The sequence below is a fragment of the Salvelinus fontinalis genome, chromosome 33 (assembly GCF_029448725.1).
Source record: "Salvelinus fontinalis isolate EN_2023a chromosome 33, ASM2944872v1, whole genome shotgun sequence".
NCBI lineage: Eukaryota > Metazoa > Chordata > Actinopteri > Salmoniformes > Salmonidae > Salvelinus > Salvelinus fontinalis.
The window spans coordinates 15006132-15030007 of record NC_074697.1 but is presented as its reverse complement, the minus strand read 5'-3'; the positions used below and the strand labels follow the sequence as shown (position 1 = coordinate 15030007).

Here is a 23876-nt window from a genome sequence, read left to right as displayed (position 1 = left end):
TCCCGTGGCTAGCACGTTGTATAAACGGTCCCGTGGCTAACACGTTGTATAAACGGTCCCGTGGCTAACACGTTGTATAAACGGTCCCGTGGCTAACACGTTGTATAAACGGTCCCGTGGCTAACACGTTGTATAAACGGTCCCGTGGCTAGCACGTTGTATAAACGGTCCCGTGGCTAGCACGTTGTATAAACGGTCCCGTGGCTAGCACGTTGTATAAACGGTCCCGTGGCTAACACGTTGTATAAACGGTCCCGTGGCTAACACGTTGTATAAACGGTTCCGTGGCTAGCACGTTGTAAAAACGGTTCCGTGGCTAACACGTTGTATAAACGGTCCCGTGGCTAGCACGGTGTAAACACGGTCCCGTGGCTAACACGTTGTAAACACGGTCCCGTGGCTAACACGTTGTAAAAACGGTTCCGTGGCTAACACGTTGTATAAACGGTCCCGTGGCTAGCACGGTGTAAACACGGTCCCGTGGCTAACACGTTGTAAAAACGGTCCCGTGGCTAACACGTTGTATAAACGGTCCCGTGGCTAACACGTTGTATAAACGGTCCCGTGGCTAACACGTTGTAAAAATGTATGTAAACACGGTTCCGTGGCTAACACGTATAAACGGTCCCGTGGCTAGCACGTATAAACGGTCCCGTGGCTAACACGTTGTATAAACGGTCCCGTGGCTAACACGTTGTATAAACGGTCCCGTGGCTAGCACGGTGTAAAAACGGTCCCGTGGCTAACACGTTGTATAAACGGTCCCGTGGCTAGCACGGTGTAAAAACAGTCCCGTGGCTAGCACGTTGTAAAAACGGTTCCGTGGCTAACACGTTGTATAAACGGTTCCGTGGCTAACACGTATAAACGGTCCCGTGGCTAGCACGTATAAACGGTCCCGTGGCTAACACGTTGTATAAACGGTCCCGTGGCTAGCACGGTGTAAAAACGGTCCCGTGGCTAGCACGTTGTAAAAACGGTTCCGTGGCTAACACGTTGTATAAACGGTTCCGTGGCTAACACGTTGTATAAACGGTCCCGTGGCTAGCACGTATAAACGGTCCCGTGGCTAGCACGTTGTAAAAACGTTTCCGTGGCTAACACGTTGTATAAACGGTCCCGTGGCTAACACGTTGTATAAACGGTCCCGTGGCTAACACGTTGTATAAACGGTCCCGTGGCTAGCACGGTGTAAAAACGGTCCCGTGGCTAGCACGGTGTAAAAACGGTCCCGTGGCTAGCACGTTGTAAAAACGGTTCCGTGGCTAACACGTTGTAAAAACGGTCCCGTGGCTAGCACGGTGTAAAAACGGTTCCGTGGCTAACACGTTGTATAAACGGTCCCGTGGCTAGCACGTTGTATAAACGGTCCCGTGGCTAGCACGTTGTATAAACGGTCCCGTGGCTAGCACGGTGTAAAAACGGTCCCGTGGCTAGCACGTTGTAAAAACGGTCCCGTGGCTAACACGTTGTATAAACGGTCCCGTGGCTAACACGTTGTATAAACGGTCCCGTGGCTAACACGTTGTAAAAACGGTTCCGTGGCTAACACGTTGTATAAACGGTTCCGTGGCTAACACGTATAAACGGTCCCGTGGCTAGCACGTATAAACGGTCCCGTGGCTAACACGTTGTATAAACGGTTCCGTGGCTAACACGTATAAACGGTCCCGTGGCTAGCACGTATAAACGGTCCCGTGGCTAACACGTTGTATAAACGGTCCCGTGGCTAACACGTTGTATAAACGGTCCCGTGGCTAACACGTTGTATAAACGGTCCCGTGGCTAACACGTTGTATAAACGGTCCCGTGGCTAACACGTTGTATAAACGGTCCCGTGGCTAACACGTTGTATAAACGGTCCCGTGGCTAACACGTTGTATAAACGGTCCCGTGGCTAACACGTTGTATAAACGGTCCCGTGGCTAACACGTTGTAAAAATGTATGAAGCAAACCATTGAACAGATACTGGTCTGACAGTGTTTAAAGCGAATTGAGCTTCGCAATTATTTGCAACTGCTGATCGTGACTACGTCATTTTACTGAGTCAACCATTCAAAAGGCAACCAGCATGGTGAATTGGCACTTTGGCATGTTTCTCTCGCTAAGTGCTTCAATAGCCCTCTCTGTCTGGAATGATCCTAACAATGACAAAATGTCTAGCCACTTCGGTTCTTCAGGAGCTCAGTGTGCCATAAGGGAAACTGCTGGGTCGATAAAAGAGACTTTGTGAAACAACGTAGAGACAGACTTAACATAACGACATATTTAAGTTTGAGATCAAGCAGAGTGGGTCACCGGTTGTTCCCTTTCGAACGAAAGGAATGTTTTTTCAGAGAATCAGTGTTGTATCAAGACTGAGTTTGATTTAATGAAGAACACATGAATAGTAACTGAAGAAAAGCACTTTAGAAACCATAACAACTAAATGTAACTGCCAGTACTGGTGATATACTACGGCACTAAATAGGACACCTCTGTACAGACCACACGCTACCGACACGCTACCGACGAGGTCTGTCGACGCGCTACCGACGCGCTACCGACGAGGTCTGTCGACGCGCTACCGACGAGGTCTGTCGACGCGCTACCGACGAGGTCTGTCGACGCGCTACCGACGAGGTCTGTCGACGCGCTACCGACGAGGTCTGTCGACGCGCTACCGACGAGGTCTGTCGACGCGCTACCGACGAGGTCTGTCGACGCGCTACCGACGAGGTCTGTCGACGCGCTACCGACGAGGTCTGTCAACGCTGGCCGGGGTTAGACGGAGAAAACAACAAAGCACTTTTGAGATTCACCCCATGTGTTGATCATTCAGTCTAGTCAGAGGTCAGGGGTGAAAGGTCAGGTGAAGGAGCGTGAGCTGATCAGGTGTACCTGTACGGTTGCTGTTCACAGCCCCTTGTGTTATGATGAAATGTACATAGAAAAAGACTACCAACGTAATAAAAAGACACTTGATTAAACATGCAGCTTTACTTTCAATGTTTGACAATAACATTCATATTCTGTTACATTATGTGGTGTTCGTTTCATGAAGCGAATATCAATTCTTTAAAAGCACAAGAAAAATAAGGGAAAAAAGCATTAAAAAAAAAAAAAATACGATTCCAAATATTTGATTTAAATAACAACAATGGTTTGGTCTGTAAAATTAAAAAACAAAGATGCAAAAAAAAAAAAAAAAAAAATGGGAGCCAGAAGCAGAATCCTGGATAATCAGAGTATCTTGGAATATCTTCGTTTGACAGAATCTCTGTAGAACTGGAAAATCTTGTCTGATGCTTTCTGACTGACAGCTATACACTGGTGCAGCTGTAGGGAGAAAGACAGGGGTACAGGGGGAATAGTCATTGGCTATTGATATTTGAAGTGCACTGTTGAGGGAGCTCGCAAGTAAGCATTCCACTGCACTGTTTATACCTGCTGAAAAACTGTGTAGCCCACATTTAAAAAAATAAATACCAGTTTACTACAGGATATTATAGTAATCTGTAGTAAACTGCAGAATACCATACAGCACACTGTAGTATACCACAAAACACTACAGTATTAAACTACAAAACACTACAGTATTAAACTACAAAACACTACAGTATTAAACTACAAAACACTACAGTATTAAACTACAAAACACTACAGTATTAAACTACAAAACACTACAGTATTAAACTACAAAACACTACAGTATTAAACTACAAAACACTACAGTATTAAACTACAAAACACTATAGTATTAAACTACAAAACACTATAGTATTAAACTACAAAACACTACACTATAGACTACAAAACACTATAGTATAGACTACAAAACACTACAGTATTAAACTACAAAACACTATAGTATTAAACTACAAAACACTATAGTATTAAACTACAAAACACTATAGTATTAAACTACAAAACACTATAGTATTAAACTACAAAACACTATAGTATTAAACTACAAAACACTACAGTATAGACTACAAAACACTACAGTATTAAACTACAAAACACTACAGTATTAAACTACAAAACACTACAGTATTAAACTACAAAACACTACAGTATTAAACTACAAAACACTACAGTATTAAACTACAAAACACTACAGTATTAAACTACAAAACACTACAGTATTAAACTACAAAACACTACAGTATTAAACTACAAAACACTACAGTATTAAACTACAAAACACTACAGTATTAAACTACAAAACACTACAGTATTAAACTACAAAACACTACAGTATTAAACTACAAAACACTACAGTATTAAACTACAAAACACTACAGTATTAAACTACAAAACACTACAGTATTAAACTACAAAACACTACAGTATTAAACTACAAAACACTACAGTATTAAACTACAAAACACTACAGTATTAAACTACAAAACACTACAGTATTAAACTACAAAACACTACAGTATTAAACTACAAAACACTACAGTATTAAACTACAAAACACTATAGTATTAAACTACAAAACACTATAGTATATACTACAAAACAGTACAGTATTAAACTACAAAACACTACAGTATTAAACTACAAAACACTACAGTATTAAACTACAAAACACTATAGTATATACTACAAAACACTATAGTATTAAACTACAAAACACTATAGTATTAAACTACAAAACACTACAGTATAGACTACAAAACACTATAGTATTAAACTACAAAACACTATAGTATTAAACTACAAAACACTACAGTATAGACTACAAAACACTATAGTATTAAACTACAAAACACTATAGTATTAAACTACAAAACACTACAGTATAGACTACAAAACACTATAGTATTAAACTACAAAACACTACACTATAGACTACAAAACACTACAGTATAGACTACAAAACACTACAGTATAGACTACAAAACACTACAGTATAGACTACAAAACACTACAGTATATACTACAAAACACTATAGTATATACTACAAAACACTACAGTATAGACTACAAAACACTACAGTATAGACTACAAAACACTATAGTATATACTACAAAACACAATAGTAATTATATACTACAAAACACAATAGTAATTATATACACTATACTACAGTATACTAGTCATGTCCATAGATTTTTTTTTAAACACTACAGTAAATACTATAGTATACTTCCACAAAAACATTCCTGTTAATAGTATAGTATAGAAATACTACAGTATTTAGAGCATCGCATACTACAGGATGTATTTCGTACGGGAGGTGATGACTAAACTTTGCTTTGATCAACAGCTCTAATTAAAGTTGAATTCTATGTGCTATCACCATAGGCTAATTCATTTATTATTAATTAAGCGGGTGCTTATAGTTGTCCTATTTCACACATGTACAAGTATGTATTAAAACACGTGTGAATTGGAAATGTGTTATTTTATTTTTTATATCCCCCCTCCCTGAGACACCCTCGGAGAGTGGGGTCACAGCCAGGGTCAGCCATTATTAACCGCGACCCTGGAGCAATTAGAGTGGGGTCAGCCAGGGTCAGACATTATCAACCGACCCTGGAGAAATTAGAGTGGGGTCACAGCCAGGATCAGACATTATCAACCGACCCTGGAGAAATTAGAGTGGGGTCACAGCCAGGGTCAGACATTATCAACCGACCCTGGAGCAATTAGAGTGGGGTCACAGCCAGGGTCAGCCATTATCAACCATTATCAACCATTATTAACCATTATCAACCGCGACCCTGGAGCAATTAGAGTTAAGTGCCATGGTACATAGACATATTTTTCAGCTCGGGGATTCGAACTAGCGACCTTTCGGTTACTGGCCCAGCGCTCCTAACGGCTACCTGCCGGTTTTATGCAAAGTCCGTTTGTTTAGAGCAGTTAACGACACCGCTGGTGCTTCGGTGATTAATAAAATTATACCATTCTTCCAAACACCACTGAATAGAAATGTGTGATTTAAGAGGTGGATATTTACTGACCTCGTTAACTGTAAAAGACCCTCTGGTGGATGACATCATCACTCTGCGCTCGGTACTGTCAATAGCGAAGGTCATCAAAGCTCGACTTTCCTGAGAGAAGAAACACAAACCAGTAGGTTCAGGCTCAATTAGGGCGTACTACTTACCCAATGTGCTGCTGTTCTTAGTACGTCACACATAGAAAGGTAGGAATAGAAAAACTATTTTCTATCATGTGGAATAAAATGAAATTCATGTAATGTCAAAAGCAAAAAGCTCATTTGAATTTAAAACAGAGTCATCCTGTGGTAACAGCCATGCTAGAACAATCATCTACCTTCTCCTGTGCTGCGTTGGGGTCGGTAATGACCTGGCCATCTGTATCGATGGCACAGGTGACCCCAGCGAACAGACAGCTCATAGGCAGGCCTGCGTCCATCAGGGCCATACAGGCTGAGTTCAGAAAGCAGGACAATAGCTGTTGGTGGGGAGGGATAAGGAACAACACTACTGACACACATAATAATAAGACGGCATCTACTGTCCCGTCCTCTGCACCTTCTCCACAGACCTGAAGTCTACGGTCTCTGAATTAATTCTGTTCGCAGCCAAACTCACTCAAAAGTAGGACTCCAAGATCCACACACATCCATCGTGCAAAGAAAAAACTAGAAGACTGTCGCGGAGATTTGACGTAGCTTATTTTTGTTTTATTTTGCGTCTCTGAATGAATGTGAATTCAGGGAGTGCAAGGTGTCCCAGGATGTTGTGTGTGAGAGGACTGAGGAGGTCACGGAAGCCCACTTCACAGGCTGAATAAACACCTGACTGCAGTCTTAGTGCAACACGAGAGAAAGCTCAGTCCTTAAGAGAAACCACTGCAATGGGACTGGTAGTCTAACACTCAACACACACACACACACACACACACACACACACACACGTTATTTCACTAAAGGATACTGAACCGTCATCATGAACCACTTGGAGGACGAGTGTGAGGGATGAGCGTGGATGAAGGGTGGAGAGAAGAGATGCCTCGCATGTTTCCCTCACACACTGTTCTCTGGCTCGCTCTCTGACACCTGAGGAAAAATGAAAATGAGGTCTGACACTGCCATCTTGTGGTGTTCTGTGGAAGTGTATCATGTATGTCCATTAGGTGTAATATAATAAGGGACTTAGTCTCGGGCCCAACAACACCCATTCCATTTTACCCTCCAAACACCAGCTTCTCTGGCATTATCTCTTAACTATATGATTCCTCACTCAAAAGGGAGTGGGATGCTAGTAGTAAGGGGAGGTAATTTTATTGCACGCATCGGTCAGTAAAGGAAGATGTGGGGAGTATGGGATGTAGGAGAGAGGAAGTTGAGTTTGGCCACAGGTTTGAATGCCACGTCAGGAAACAGATCTGTGTGATGAGTGTTTAGTGGAGGAAACGGTAGACCATGTGTTGATATTTTGTGAACTGTATGAGGTAGATGAGGAGAGATTGTGTGAAAGGGTTAGAGAGCCTGGACTGGGTTGGGGTTTGGGTGGTGTAGTGGTGGGAGGGAAGTGGTGTCTAGGGCTCTAGAGGGTTAGAGAAGCTAGAGGGGGTGTAGTGGGGGGGGGGGGGGGGGTGTCTAGGGCTCTAGAGGGTTAGAGAGGCTGGACGGGGTTGGGGTTTGGGTGGTGTAGTTGGGGGGAGGGAAGGGAAGTTGTGTCTATGGATCTAGAGGGTTAGAGAGCCTGGACTGAGTTGGGGTTTGGGTGGTGTAGTTGGGGGAGGGAAGTGGTGTCTGGGGCTCTAGAGGGTTAGAGAGCCTGGAGGAGGTGTAGTGGGGGGAGGAAAGGGAAGTGGTGTCTGGGGCTCTAGAGGGTTAGAGAGCCTGGAGGAGGTTTGGGTGGTGTAGTTGGGGGAGGGAAGAGGTGTCACTTTCTTAGAGGAACAGGACTAATGAAGATCATTTAATGTAGGTGGGCCGTGACTGGCCTCACACTCCAGTACAGTAGGTGGCGGTGTATGCACTTTAAAAAGTTGCTATCTGCCAACCTAATCCCAAATAAGAAGATTCCTTACTCACTTGGTAGTCCCACTTTGGGCTGCATCACAACTTCCAGGGTAGCTCTGTCATAGATCTCCTTACTGACCTTCACCTCCGCCGGGCCATACACTCCAGCTAATACACTGGTGTCTCCTGCAGAAACACAGACCCAATGAAAAATACAATAACATAATCCATATCTGAGACGAAGTGCTGTAACGCAGCACAGCTTGGATGAGTATAGTTAGGTCACTTCTGTCTTGTTGGTCCATGGGGGGGGGGGGGGCAGCGTGAGAGCAGCTAAGGTATAGTTCGATACATTTCCTTTCAACGATATCTTGTTCTGATATACTGCTAACATACCTTGGACGAAGGACGACGATCCATCAGGTCGTGAAAGTAAATTCTGTTCGCAGCCAAACTCCCTCAAAGTAGGACTCGAATATCCACACACGTCCATCGTGCAAAGAGAAAACTAGAAGACTGTCGCGACGATTTGACGTAGGTTATTTTAGTTTTATTCTGGGCGCTCAATGATGACGGCATTACCCCAGTCCCCTTTTTTGTCTGTATCGCAGATCTCAAAGAAATGGTTAGGTGTAAGCAATAAGACCTAAACCCAGATAGCGGTTTCATGGAGCTGCTGAGACCAACACAATTATTTCAGATCTACAAGACTTGCGGGAATTGATTAGTCGTTTAACATACGCTGCTAGCTACTGTAATTTGCAACTAGCAGAGGTAGCTAGCTAGCTAGCTAAACAGTGAAAAAGATGGCGACGCTAAACGGTATTAAGAAAATGTATGGGATCTGTTCTCATGTAATCCGCCAAACGACTGGATTGAGAGCAGCAAAACTCATTCAGCAGAGGGCGTTCAGAGTCAATGTGAGTTTATAAGACATTTTATAGCTAACCCATTAGTTCATGTGAGGAATTGTTGCTTGACATTGCACAAGTTAGCTAACATATGGCTAGTTATGGCTAGCAAGCTAAACGTCATTTAGCGTACATTAATTAGTTGAATATATTCAATGCACATCCATCCAAATTTTAATTTTAAATAACATTCTTGTTTTTCATGTTTTCATTACTCAACATAAATAGCAAGTAAGCTAGCCAACTTGGTAACACGTTTGTTTAGCACCCACTGGAACAAATAGTTAGCTAACATGCTAATTTATCATTAACTTGCTAGTCTGGAAACCCTAGTGTTGCCTTCATTTTGAATTGGTTATCTAACGCTAGTTACTTTGATATGCGTGTTTGATATTACATTCAGGTATCATTAGTAGATCACTGCTAAATAGTGACGCTTCATTTTCCTGCATTCTGATTGGTCGATTGTGGGGAGTGGAGAACTGCAGACGTCATTTGTGATCGACGCAAAGTCGAACTTCTGCGTAACTATCAATACTTTCTGAGTGGTGATGATGATGATCATACACCAATGTTTCACAAGAGAAAGTGAGAGCCTTCTATTTGACCTGTCTAATCTTGCTAGCTACGTAGAGCGGGGGTCTGATTTCAAACCTTCACAAGCGTACACATCACCTCTAGGAACAGCTGGAAGGTCAGACATTTTTTTTTTTTTAAGCAACAGGGTAGACTGTTGTGTGGAGCTGCTGCTTGTGATTACTGTAGTAAACAGTGCCAACTAACTGCGTCACTAAACCCTTCCTAAGTGACCCGTCAGACTGTGTGTGTGTGTGTGTGTGTGTGTGTGTGTGTGTGTGTGTGTGTGTGTGTGTGTGTGTCACTGTTAAGTCGTTAGAACGTCTGCAAAATGACTCAAATGTAATAAACCCTCTCTCTGAAATTCAAGCAGCTTTATTGGCATCAATGCTCATCAAGGCTCCCGAGTGGCTCAGCGTTCTAAGGCACTGCATCTCAGTGCTAGAGGCATCTCTACAAACCCTGGTTCGATTCCAGGCTGTATCACAACTGGCCGTGATTGGGAGTTCCATAGGGCGGCGCAAAAATTGTCCCAGCGTCATCCGGGTTAGGGTTTGGCCGGGATAGACCGTCATTGTAAATAGGAATTTGTTAACTGGCTTGCCTAGTTAAATAAAGGTTGTTTTTTTTTATTGCCAAAGCAACAACGTATACAATATAGATTGTAATAAAATAATGAAGAATAATATAAAATGGTAGTAAATAATACAAAACAAATAAATGACAATAATAACATGGTAACAGTCAATAGATGAAATATAATACGTATAAAGGGTTAACATGGAAAATGGAACTATATGTAACTAACTGTCATCCTGACCATTACATCAGTACTACCACTACTAATACAACTAAGCATTACTACCATCATCATAACTACCATCATTACTACCATCATCATTACTACCATCACTACTACCATCATCATTACTACTACAACTACCATCATTACTACCATCATCATTACTACCATCACTACTACCATCATCATTACTACTACTACTACCATCATTACTACCATCATCATAACTACCATCACCACTACCATCATCATTACTACTACAACTACCACCTTACTACCACCATCAGTACTACCACTACCATCAGCATTACTACTACTATCATAATTACTACTACCACCATCATTACTGCTACCACCATCATTACTACTACTACTACCACCATCATTACTGCTACCACCATCATTACTACTACTACTACCACCATCATTACTACTACCACCATCATTACTACTACTACCATCAGCATTACTACTACTATCATAATTACTACTACCACCATCATTACTGCTACCACCATCATTACTACTACTACCATCAGCATTACTACTACTATCATAATTACTACTACCACCATCATTACTGCTACCACCATCATTACTACTACCACCATCAGCATTACTACTACTACCACCATCATTACTGCTACCACCATCATTACTACTACCACCATCATTACTACTACTACTACCACCATCATTACTACTACCATCATCATTACTACTACTACCATCAGCATTACTACTACTATCATAATTACTACCACCACCATCATTACTGCTACCACCATCATTACTACTACCACCATCATTACTACTACTACTACCACCATCATTACTGCTACCACCATCATTACTACTACTACTACCACCATCATTACTACTACCACCATCATTACTACTACTACAATCATCATTACTATCATCAGAAGTAAGTTCGAACTGTTTGGGCATAGACTTGGAAAGTATGACAGAACTTTGCAGGCTATCTCTGCAGTAGATTGCAACTCCCCCCCCCCCCTCTGGCAGTTCTATCTTGACGGAAAGTGTTATAGTTGGGTATGGAAATCTCAGAGTTTTTGGTGGCCTTCCTAAGCCACTACTACCACTACTACCACCATCATCATTACTACTACCAATACTACCACCATCATCATTACTACTACCACTACTACCAACATCATTACTACTACCACCACCATCATTACTACTACCACCACCATCATTACTACCACCACCATCATCATTACTACTACCACCACCATCATCATTACTACTACCATCATCATTACTACCACCACCATCATTACTACTACCACCATCATCATTACTACTACCACCACCATCATCATCATTACTACTACCATCATCATTACTACCACCACCATCATTACTACTACCACCACCATCATTACTACTACCGCCACCACCATCATTACTACTACCACCATCATCATCATTACTACTACCACCATCATCATCATTACTACTACCACCATCATCATCATCATTACTACCGCCATCATTACTACTACCATCACCATCATTACTACTACCACCACCATCATCATTACTACTACCACCATCATCATCATCATTACTACCGCCATCATTACTACTACCATCACCATCATTACTACTACTACTACCATCATTACTACCACCACCATCATCATTACTACTACCGCCACCACCATCATTACTACTACCGCCATCATCATCATTACTACTACCACCATCATCATCATTACTACCACCACCATCATTACTACTACCATCACCATCATTGCTACTACCACCACCATCATTACTACTACCACCACCACCACCATCATCATTACCACCACCATCACCATCATTGCTACTACCACCAGTACTACCATCATCATTACTACTACCACCACCATCATTACTACTACAACCACCACCATCATTACTACTACCATCATTACTACTACCACCACCACCATCATTACTACTACAACCATCATCATTACTACTACCACCAGTACTACCATCATCATTACTACCGCCATCATTACTACTACCATCACCATCATTGCTACTACCACCACCATCATTACTACCACCACCATCATCATTACTACTACCGCCACCACCATCATTACTACTACCACCATCATCATCATTACTACTACCACCATCATCATCATTACTACCGCCATCATCATCATTACTACTACCACCATCATCATCATTACTACTACCACCGCCATCATTACTACTACCACCATCATCATCATTACTACTACCACCACCATTACTACTACCACCACCATCATTACTACTACTACCACCACCATCATTACTACTACTACTACCACCATCATTACTACTACAACCACCATCATTACTACTACCACCATCATTACTACTACCGCCACCACCATCATTACTACTACCACCACCACCATCATTACTACTACCACCACCATCATCATTACTACTACCACCATCATCATCATTACTACCACCATCATCATCATGACTACTACCACCACCATCATCATGACTACTACCACCACCATCATCATGACTACTACTACCATCATCATCATTACTACCACCATCATCATCATTACTACTACCACCATCATCATCATTACTACTACCGCCACCATCATCATTACTACTACCGCCACCATCATCATTACTACTACCGCCACCATCATCATTACTACAACCGCCACCATCATCATTACTACTACCGCCACCATCATCATTACTACTACCGCCACCATCATCATTACTACTACCGCCATCATCATCATTACTACCGCCATCATTACTACTACCACCACCATCATCATTACTACTACCGCCACCATCATCATTACTACTACCACCATCATCATCATTACTACTACCGCCACCATCATCATTACTACTACCACCATCATCATCATTACTACTACCACCACCATCATCATTACTACTACCACCACCATCATCATTACTACTACCACCATCATCATCATTACTACTACCACCATCATCATCATTACTACTACCACCATCATCATCATTACTACTACCACCACCATCATCATTACTACTACCACCATCATCATCATTACTACTACCACCACCATCATCATTACTACTACCACCATCATCATCATTACTACCGCCATCATTACTACTACCATCACCATCATTGCTACTACCACCACCATCATTACTACTACCATCACCATCATTGCTACTACCACCAGTACTACCATCATCATTACTACTACCACCACCATCATTACTACTACCACCACCATCATTACTACTACTACTACCACCACCATCATTACTACTACCACCACCATCATTACTACTACTACTACCACCACCATCATTACTACTACTACTACCACCACCATCATTACTACTACTACTACCACCACCATCATTACTACTACCACCACCATCATTACTACTACCATCATTACTACTACCACCACCACCATCATTACTACTACCACCATCATCATTACCACTACCACCACCATCATTACTACTACTACTACCACCATCATCATTACCACTACCACCACCATCATTACTACTACTACTACCACCACCATCATTACTACTACTACTACCACCACCATCATTACTACCACCACCACCATCATTACTACCACCACCACCATCATTACTACTACCACCACCATCATTACTACTACCATCATTACTACTACCACCACCACCATCATTACTACTACCACCACCATCATTACTACTACCACCACCATCATTACTACTACCATCATTACTACTACCACCACCATCATTACTACTACCACCACCATCATTACTACTACCACCACCATCATTACTACTACCATCATTACTACTACCACCATCATCATTACTACTACTACTACCACCACCACCATTACTACTACTACTACCACCACCATCATTACTACCACCACCACCATCATTACTACCACCACCACCATCATTACTACTACTACTACCACCACCATCATTACTACTACTACTACCACCACCATCATTACTACCACCACCACCATCATTACTACTACTACTACCACCACCATCATTACTACTACTACTACCACCACCATCATTACTACCACCACCACCATCATTACTACTACCACCACCATCATTACTACTACCATCATTACTACCACCACCACCACCATCATTACTACTACCACCAGTACTACCATCATCATTACTACCACCACCATCATTACTACTACTACCACCACCACCATCATTACTACTACCACCACCATCATTACTACTACCACCACCATCATTACTACTACCATCATTACTACCACCACCACCACCATCATTACTACTACCACCAGTACTACCATCATCATTACTACCACCACCATCATTACTACTACTACCACCACCACCATCATTACTACTACCACCACCATCATTACTAGTACCATCATTACTACCACCACCACCACCATCATTACTACTACCACCAGTACTACCATCATCATTACTACCACCACCATCATTACTACTACTACCACCACCACCATCATTACTACTACCACCACCATCATTACTACCACCACCACCATCATTACTACTACCACCACCATCATTACTACTACCACCACCATCATTACTACTACTACCACCACCATCATTACTACTACTACCACCACCACCATCATTACTACTACCACCACCATCATTACTACTACCACCACCATCATTACTACTACCACCAGTACTACCATCATCATGACTACTACCACCACCATCATTACTACTACCACCACCATCATTACTACTACCACCACCATCATTACTACTACCACCACCATCATTACTACTACCACCACCATCATTACTACTACCACCACCATCATTACTACTACCACCATCATCATCATTACTACTACCACCATCATCATCATTACTACTACCACCATCATCATCATTACTACTACCACCATCATCATCATTACTACTACCACCATCATCATCATTACTACTACTACCACCACCATCATTACTACTACCACCACCATCATTACTACCACCATCATCATCATTACTACTACCACCACCATCATTACTACTACCACCATCATCATCATTACTACTACCACCACCATCATTACTACTACCACCATCATCATCATTACTACTACCACCATCATCATCATTACTACTACTACCATCATCATCATTACTACTACCACCACCATCATTACTACCACCATCATCATCATTACTACTACCACCACCATCATTACTACTACCACCACCATCATCATTACTACTACTACCATCATCATGACTACTACCACCACCATCATTACTACTACCACCACCATCATTACTACTACCACCACCATCATTACTACTACCACCACCATCATTACTACTACCACCATCATCATTACTACTACCACCAGTACTACCATCATCATTACTACCGCCATCATTACTACTACCATCACCATCATTGCTACTACCACCACCATCATTACTACCACCACCACCATCATTACTACCACCACCACCATCATTACTACTACTACTACCACCACCATCATTACTACTACTACTACCACCACCATCATTACTACCACCACCACCATCATTACTACTACCACCACCATCATTACTACTACCACCACCATCATTACTACTACCATCATTACTACCATCATCATTACCACCACCACCATCATTACTACTACCACCACCACCACCATCATTACTACTACCACCAGTACTACCATCATCATTACCACCACCACCATCATTACTACTACTACCACCACCACCATCATTACTACCACCACCACCATCATTACTACTACTACCACCACCACCATCATTACTACTACCACCACCATCATTACTACTACCACCACCATCATTACTACTACTACTACCATCATTACTACTACCACCAGTACTACCATCATCATTACCACCACCACCATCATTACTACTACTACCACCACCACCATCATTACTACTACCACCACCATCATTACTACTACCACCACCATCATTACTACTACTACCACCATCATTACTACCACCACCACCACCATCATTACTACTACCACCAGTACTACCATCATCATGACTACTACCACCACCATCATTACTACTACCACCACCATCATTACTACTACCACCACCATCATTACTACTACCACCACCATCATTACTACTACCACCATCATCATTACTACTACCTCCATCATCATCATTACTACTACCACCATCATCATCATTACTACTACCACCATCATCATCATTACTACTACTACCATCATCATCATTACTACTACCACCACCATCATTACTACCACCATCATCATCATTACTACTACCACCACCATCATTACTACCACCATCATCATCATTACTACTACCACCACCATCATTACTACTACCACCACCATCATTACTACTACCACCACCATCATTACTACTACCACCACCATCATTACTACTACCACCACCATCATTACTACTACCATCATTACTACTACCACCACCACCATCATTACTACTACCACCATCATCATTACCACTACCACCACCATCATTACTACTACTACTACCACCATCATCATTACCACTACCACCACCATCATTACTACTACTACTACCACCACCATCATTACTACTACTACTACTACCACCATCATTACTACCATCAGTACTACCGCCATCATTACTACCACCACCACCACCATCATTACTACTACCACCACCATCATTACTACTACCATCATTACTACCACCATCATTACTACTACCACCACCATCATTACTACTACCACCACCATCATTACTACTACCATCATCATTACTACTACTACCATCAGTACTACTACCACCATCATTACTACTACCATCATTACTACTACCACCATCATTACTACTACCATCATCATTACTACTACTACCATCAGTACTACTACCACCATCATTACTACTACCACCACCATCATTACTACTACCATCATCATTACTACTACTACCATCAGTACTACTACCACCATCATTACTACTACCATCATTACTACCACCACCATCATTACTACCATCAGTACTACTACCACCATCATTACTACTACTACCACCACCACCATCATTACTACTACCACCATTACTACCATCAGTACTACCACCATCACTACTACCACCATCATTACTACTACCATCATTACTACTACCACCATCATTACTACTACCATCATTACTACTACCGCCATCATTACTACTACCATCAGTACTACTACCACCATCATTACTACTACTACCACCACCACCATCATTACTACTACCATCATTACTACTACTACTACCATCATTACTACTACTACCATCATTACTACTACCACCATCATTACTACTACTACTACCATCATTACTTCTACTACCACCATCATTACTACTACCATCATTACTACTACCATCATTACCACTACTACCACCATCATTACTACTACTACTACCATCATTACTACTACTACCACCATCATTACTACTACCATCATTACTACTACTACCACCATCATTACTACTACCATCATTACTACTACCATCATTACCACTACTACCACCATCATTACTACTACTACTACCATCATTACTACTACCACCACCATCATCATTACTACTACCACCACCATCATTACTACTACTACCGCCATCATTACTACTACCATCATTACTACTACCATCATTACTACTACCACCACCATCATTACTACTACCACCACCATCATCATTACTACTACCACCACCATCATTACTACTACCACCACCATCATCATTACTACTACCACCACCATCATTACTACTACCACCACCATCATTACTACTACCACCACCATCATTACTACTACCACCACCATCATTACCACCACCACCATCAGTACCAGCACCATCATTACTACTACCACCACCATCATTACTACTACCACCACCATCATTACTACTACCACCACCATCATTACTACTACCACCACCATCATCATTACTACTACCACCACCATCATCATTACTACTACCACCACCATCATTACTACTACCACCACCACCATCATTACTACTACCACCACCACCATCATTACTACTACCACCACCATCATCATTACTACTACCACCACCATCATCATTACTACTACCACCACCATCATTACTACTACCACCACCATCATTACTACTACCACCACCATCATTACTACTACCACCACCATCATTACCACCACCACCATCAGTACCAGCACCATCATTACTACTACCACCACCATCATTACTACTACCACCACCATCATTACTACTACCACCATCATCATCATTACTACTACCACCATCATCATCATTACTACTACCACCATCATCATCATTACTACTACCACCATCATCATCATTACTACTACCACCATCATCATCATTACTACTACCACCATCATCATCATTACTACTACCACCATCATCATCATTACTACTACCACCATCATCATCATTACTACTACCACCATCATCATCATTACTACTACCACCATCATCATCATTACTACTACCACCACCATCATTACTACTACCACCATCATCATCATTACTACTACCACCACCATCATTACTACTACCACCATCATCATCATTACTACTACCACCATCATCATCATTACTACTACTACCATCATCATCATTACTACTACCACCACCATCATTACTACTACCACCACCATCATTACTACTACCACCACCATCATTACTACTACCACCACCATCATTACTACTACCACCACCATCATCATTACTACTACTACCACCATCATCATTACTACTACTACCATCATCATGACTACTACCACCACCATCATTACTACTACCACCACCATCATTACTACTACCACCACCATCATTACTACTACCATCATCATCGTTACTACTACCGCCACCATCATTACTACTACCACCATCATCATCATTACTACTACCACCATCATTACTACTACCACCACCATCATCATTACTACTACTACCACCATCATCATTACTACTACTACCATCATCATGACTACTACCACCACCATCATTACTACTACCACCACCATCATTACTACTACCACCACCATCATTACTACTACCATCATCATCGTTACTACTACCATCATCATCATTACTACTACCACCATCATTACTACTATCATAATTACTACCACCACCATCATTACTACTACTACCACCATCATTACTACTACCATCATTACTACTACCACCACCATCATTACTACTACCATCATTACTACTACCACCACCATCATTACTACTACCATCATTACTACTACCACCACCATCATTACTACTACCATCATTACTACTACCACCACCATCATTACTACTACCATCATTACTACTACCACCACCATCATTACTACTACCATCATTACTACTACCACCACCATCATTACTACTACCATCATTACTACTACCACCAGCATTACTACTACCATCATTACTACTACCACCATCATTACTACTACCACCACCATCATTACTACTACCATCATTACTACTACCACCACCATCATTACTACTACCATCATTACTACTACCATCATTACTACTACCACCACCATCATTACTACTACCATCATTACTACTACCACCACCATCATTACTACTACCATCATTACTACTACCACCACCATCATTACTACTACCATCATTACTACTACCACCACCATCATTACTACTACCATCATTACTACTACCACCATCATTACTACTACCATCATTACTACTACCACCATCATTACTACTACCACCACCATCATTACTACTACCATCATTACTACTACCACCACCATCATTACTACTACCACCACCATCATTACTACTACCATCATTACTACTACCACCATCATTACTACTACCATCATTACTACTACCACCATCATTACTACTACCACCACCATCATTACTACTACCATCATTACTACTACCACCATCCGTACTACCACCATCATTACTACTACCACCACCATCATTACTACTACCATCATTACTACTACCACCATCCGTACTACCACCATCATTACTACTACTACCACCATCATTACTACTACCACCACCATCATTACTACTACTACCACCATCATTACTACTACCACCACCATTACTACTACCACCATCCGTACTACCACCATCATTACTACTACTACCACCATCATTACTACTACTACCACCATCATTACTACTACCATCATTACTACTACCACCACCATCATTACTACTACCATCATTACTACTACCACCACCAACATTCATTTGTTATAATTACCATCACCCCGTACCACTACTAATTGGAATAATGTTAATAATAACAATAATAGTAATAATAAGTAAGTTACTGTTTACCCTGCAGATGTTATTATTCAGTGTCTCTCAGGCTGTGGCAGGGAAATACATATTTTGCTAAAAGAGGAGCTAATGTTCCTTCGCCCATGAGTATTTAAAGTTTTTCTTCTGGGTTTAATAAGTAGACATTTGAAATAAGTGTAGTAATTTCTGTGAATAATGAATTTCTTGGTGAGGAATATTTCTCACAGTAAAGGAGAAAGTGCATCTCTGTTTCTACCTCCCCTGTCGTGCAGTGACCACATACCACATACCACATCCTCTTTGGGTAGCCATGTCTTTTTATGTCTGCCGGTTTCTGTTGCCAGTTGGTCACTCAGCCTGTACTTGGTAAGGATCTGTGTCCGCATCGTGTCTCTGACAGAGTAGAGATAATCAACCAATTCATATTTATTGCATACAATGCTCTGCTGGCTTTTTCTTTGAGTGCATTCACAGCCATATTAAAGTTTCCCCATGCAGATACGGTCAGACCAAGGTAGATGTCATTTCTACTGGGTTCAATTATGGTGTTGTTCAATGTGAATTTGACCTGTGTGTTTTCTCTCTCCTTCCTTCTCTCTCTCCGTCTCTCCGTCTCAGGGAGCCCTCAGGCAGCAGTCGTTTGACTCCTCAGAAGAGAAGCCCCAGTTCCCGGGAGCATCAGCAGAGTTTATTGATCACCTGGAGTTCATCCAACCTAACGTGATCTCTGGGATCCCCGTTTACAGGGTCATGGACCGGGCCGGGAAGATCATTAACCCCTCAGAGGACCCACAGGTAAATAGTACACACTGTACTAGTTGATACTACACAGATCATTAACCCCTCAGAGGACTTGTAGGCTATTACTGCAGGTGTCAGTACAGTATACAACATAATACCCAAGGTGTACACAGTTTACAGCAGCTTGTCAATAGAATTAGACTCCCTATCTCTACGACTGCCCTCCCTGTCTGATTGTGTTGGCCTTTCCTTCCTCCCCTCAGCTCTCCAAGGAACAAGTGTTGAACTTCTACCAGAAGATGACCCTGCTGAACACCATGGACCGTATCCTGTATGAGTCTCAGAGACAGGTGACAGAGAGCTGCCACCTGGGTCCGTCGTGAGGCCTGTCTACCAAATGGCGCCCTATTCCCTACAGGGCAGTACTTGGACCAGGGCCCTATGGCACCCGATTCCCTACAGGGCAGTACTTGGACCAGGGCCCTATGGCACCCGATTCCCTACAGGGAAGTACTTGGACCAGGGCCCTATGGCACCCGATTCCCTACAGGGAAGTACTTGGACCAGGGCCCTATGGCACCCTATTCCCTACAGGGAAGTACTTGGACCAGGGCCCTATGGCACCCTATTCCCTACAGGGAAGTACTTGGACCAGGGCCCTATGGTACCCTATTCCCTACAGGGCAGTACTTGGACCAGGGCCCTATGGCACCCTATTCCCTACAGGGAAGTACTTGGACCAGGGCCCTATGGCACCCTATTCCCTACAGGGAAGTACTTGGACCAGGGCCCTATGGCACCCGATTCCCTACAGGGCAGTACTTGGACCAGGGCCCTATGGCACCCGATTCCCTACAGGGCAGTACTTGGACCAGGGCCCTATGGCACCCGATTCCCTACAGGGAAGTACTTGGACCAGGGCCCTATGGTACCCTATTCCCTACAGGGCAGTACTTGGACCAGGGCCCTATGGTACCCTATTCCCTACAGGGCAGTACTTGGACCAGGGCCCTATGGTACCCTATTCCCTACAGGGCAGTACTTGGACCAGGGCCCTATGGCACCCTATTCCCTACAGGGCAGTACTTGGACCAGGGCCCTATGGTACCCTATTCCCTACAGGGCAGTACTTGGACCAGGGCCCTATGGCACCCTATTCCCTACAGGGAAGTACTTGGACCAGGGCCCTATGGCACCCTATTCCCTACAGGGAAGTACTTGGACCAGGGCCCTATGGCACCCGATTCCCTACAGGGCAGTACTTGGACCAGGGCCCTATGGCACCCGATTCCCTACAGGGCAGTACTTGGACCAGGGCCCTATGGCACCCGATTCCCTACAGGGAAGTACTTGGACCAGGGCCCTATGGTACCCTATTCCCTACAGGGCAGTACTTGGACCAGGGCCCTATGGTACCCTATTCCCTACAGGGCAGTACTTGGACCAGGGCCCTATGGTACCCTATTCCCTACAGGGCAGTACTTGGACCAGGGCCCTATGGCACCCTATTCCCTACAGGGCAGTACTTGGACCAGGGCCCTATGGTACCCTATTCCCTACAGGGAAGTACTTGGACCAGGGCCCTATGGCACCCTATTCCCTACAGGGCAGTACTTGGACCAGTGCCCATAGCGGATGACGTGACATCTCTAGACAGGACTCTAATGATGTGACATCTCTAGACAGGACTCTAATGACGTGACATCTCTAGACAGGACTCTAATGACGTGACATCTCTAGACAGGACTTTAATGATGTGACATCTCTAGACAGGACTCTAATGACGTGACATCTCTAGACAGGACTTTAATGATGTGACATCTCTAGACAGGATTCTAATGACGTGTGTGTTGTAGAGCGGTACATCACTAGACAGGACTCTAATGATGTGACATCTCTAGACAGGACTCTAATGACGTGACATCTCTAGACAGGACTTTAATGATGTGACATCTCTAGACAGGACTCTAATGACGTGACATCTCTAGACAGGACTTTAATGATGTGACATCTCTAGACAGGATTCTAATGACGTGTGTGTTGTAGAGCGGTACATCACTAGACAGGACTTTAATGATGTGACATCTCTAGACAGGACTCTAATGACGTGACATCTCTAGACAGGACTTTAATGATGTGACATCACTAGACAGGACTCTAATGACGTGTGTGTGTTGTAGAGCGGGACATCTCTAAACAGGACTCTAATGACGTGACATCTCTAGACAGGACTCGAATGACGTGACATCTCTAGACAGGACTCGAATGACGTGACATCTCTAGACAGGACTCTAATGACGTGTGTGTGTTGTAGAGCGGGACATCTCTAAACAGGACTCTAATGACGTGACATCTCTAGACAGGACTCTGATGTGACATCTCTAGACAGGACTCTGATGTGACATCTCTAGACAGGACTCTAATGACGTGACATCTCTAGACAGGACTCTAATGACGCGACATCTCTAGACAGGACTCTAATGATGTGACATCTCTAGACAGGACTCTAATGACGCGACATC

The 23876-nt window shown here is 42.7% G+C and overlaps 2 protein-coding genes across 3 annotated transcripts in view; one reads left to right on the top strand and one right to left on the bottom strand.

Moving 5' to 3' along the window:
- Positions 1–2965: 2965 nt before the first annotated feature.
- Positions 2966–8471, bottom strand: exosc5 (exosome component 5). The gene is made up of 6 exons (XM_055895170.1): positions 8332–8471; positions 8008–8121; positions 6902–7023; positions 6276–6416; positions 5960–6049; positions 2966–3319 (listed from the first exon to the last, which is right to left on the bottom strand). The coding sequence occupies exons 1-6, from the start codon at positions 8426–8428 to the stop codon at positions 3224–3226; spliced, it is 660 nt and encodes a 219-aa protein (XP_055751145.1). The 5' UTR covers positions 8429–8471; the 3' UTR covers positions 2966–3223.
- A 59-nt stretch (positions 8472–8530) lies between these two features.
- The window catches only part of bckdha (branched chain keto acid dehydrogenase E1 subunit alpha), a 69571-nt gene continuing 54225 nt past the window's right edge, over positions 8531–23876 (top strand). Inside the window, exons 1-3 of one of the 2 annotated variants that reach the window (XM_055895168.1) lie at positions 8531–8855; positions 21232–21408; positions 21618–21704. In XM_055895168.1, the coding sequence (XP_055751143.1) occupies positions 8742–8855; positions 21232–21408; positions 21618–21704 (378 nt within the window). In that variant the 5' untranslated portion in view covers positions 8531–8741. Of the gene's footprint in view, positions 8856–9373; positions 9541–21231; positions 21409–21617; positions 21705–23876 lie in introns of those variants that run through there. The other variant, XM_055895169.1, reaches the window with a different exon arrangement.

Coding starts and splice junctions, on each gene's coding strand:
- exosc5 (XM_055895170.1), bottom strand. CDS start 8,428: ATGGACGTGTGTGGATATTCGAGTCCTACTTTGAGGGAGTTTGGCTGC. Junction 6,050..6,275: donor CCAACGCAGCACAGGAGAAG/GTAGATGATTGT, acceptor TTCTTCTCTCAG/GAAAGTCGAGCTTTGATGAC. Junction 3,320..5,959: donor GGTCTTTTACAGTTAACGAG/GTCAGTAAATAT, acceptor TTCTCCCTACAG/CTGCACCAGTGTATAGCTGT.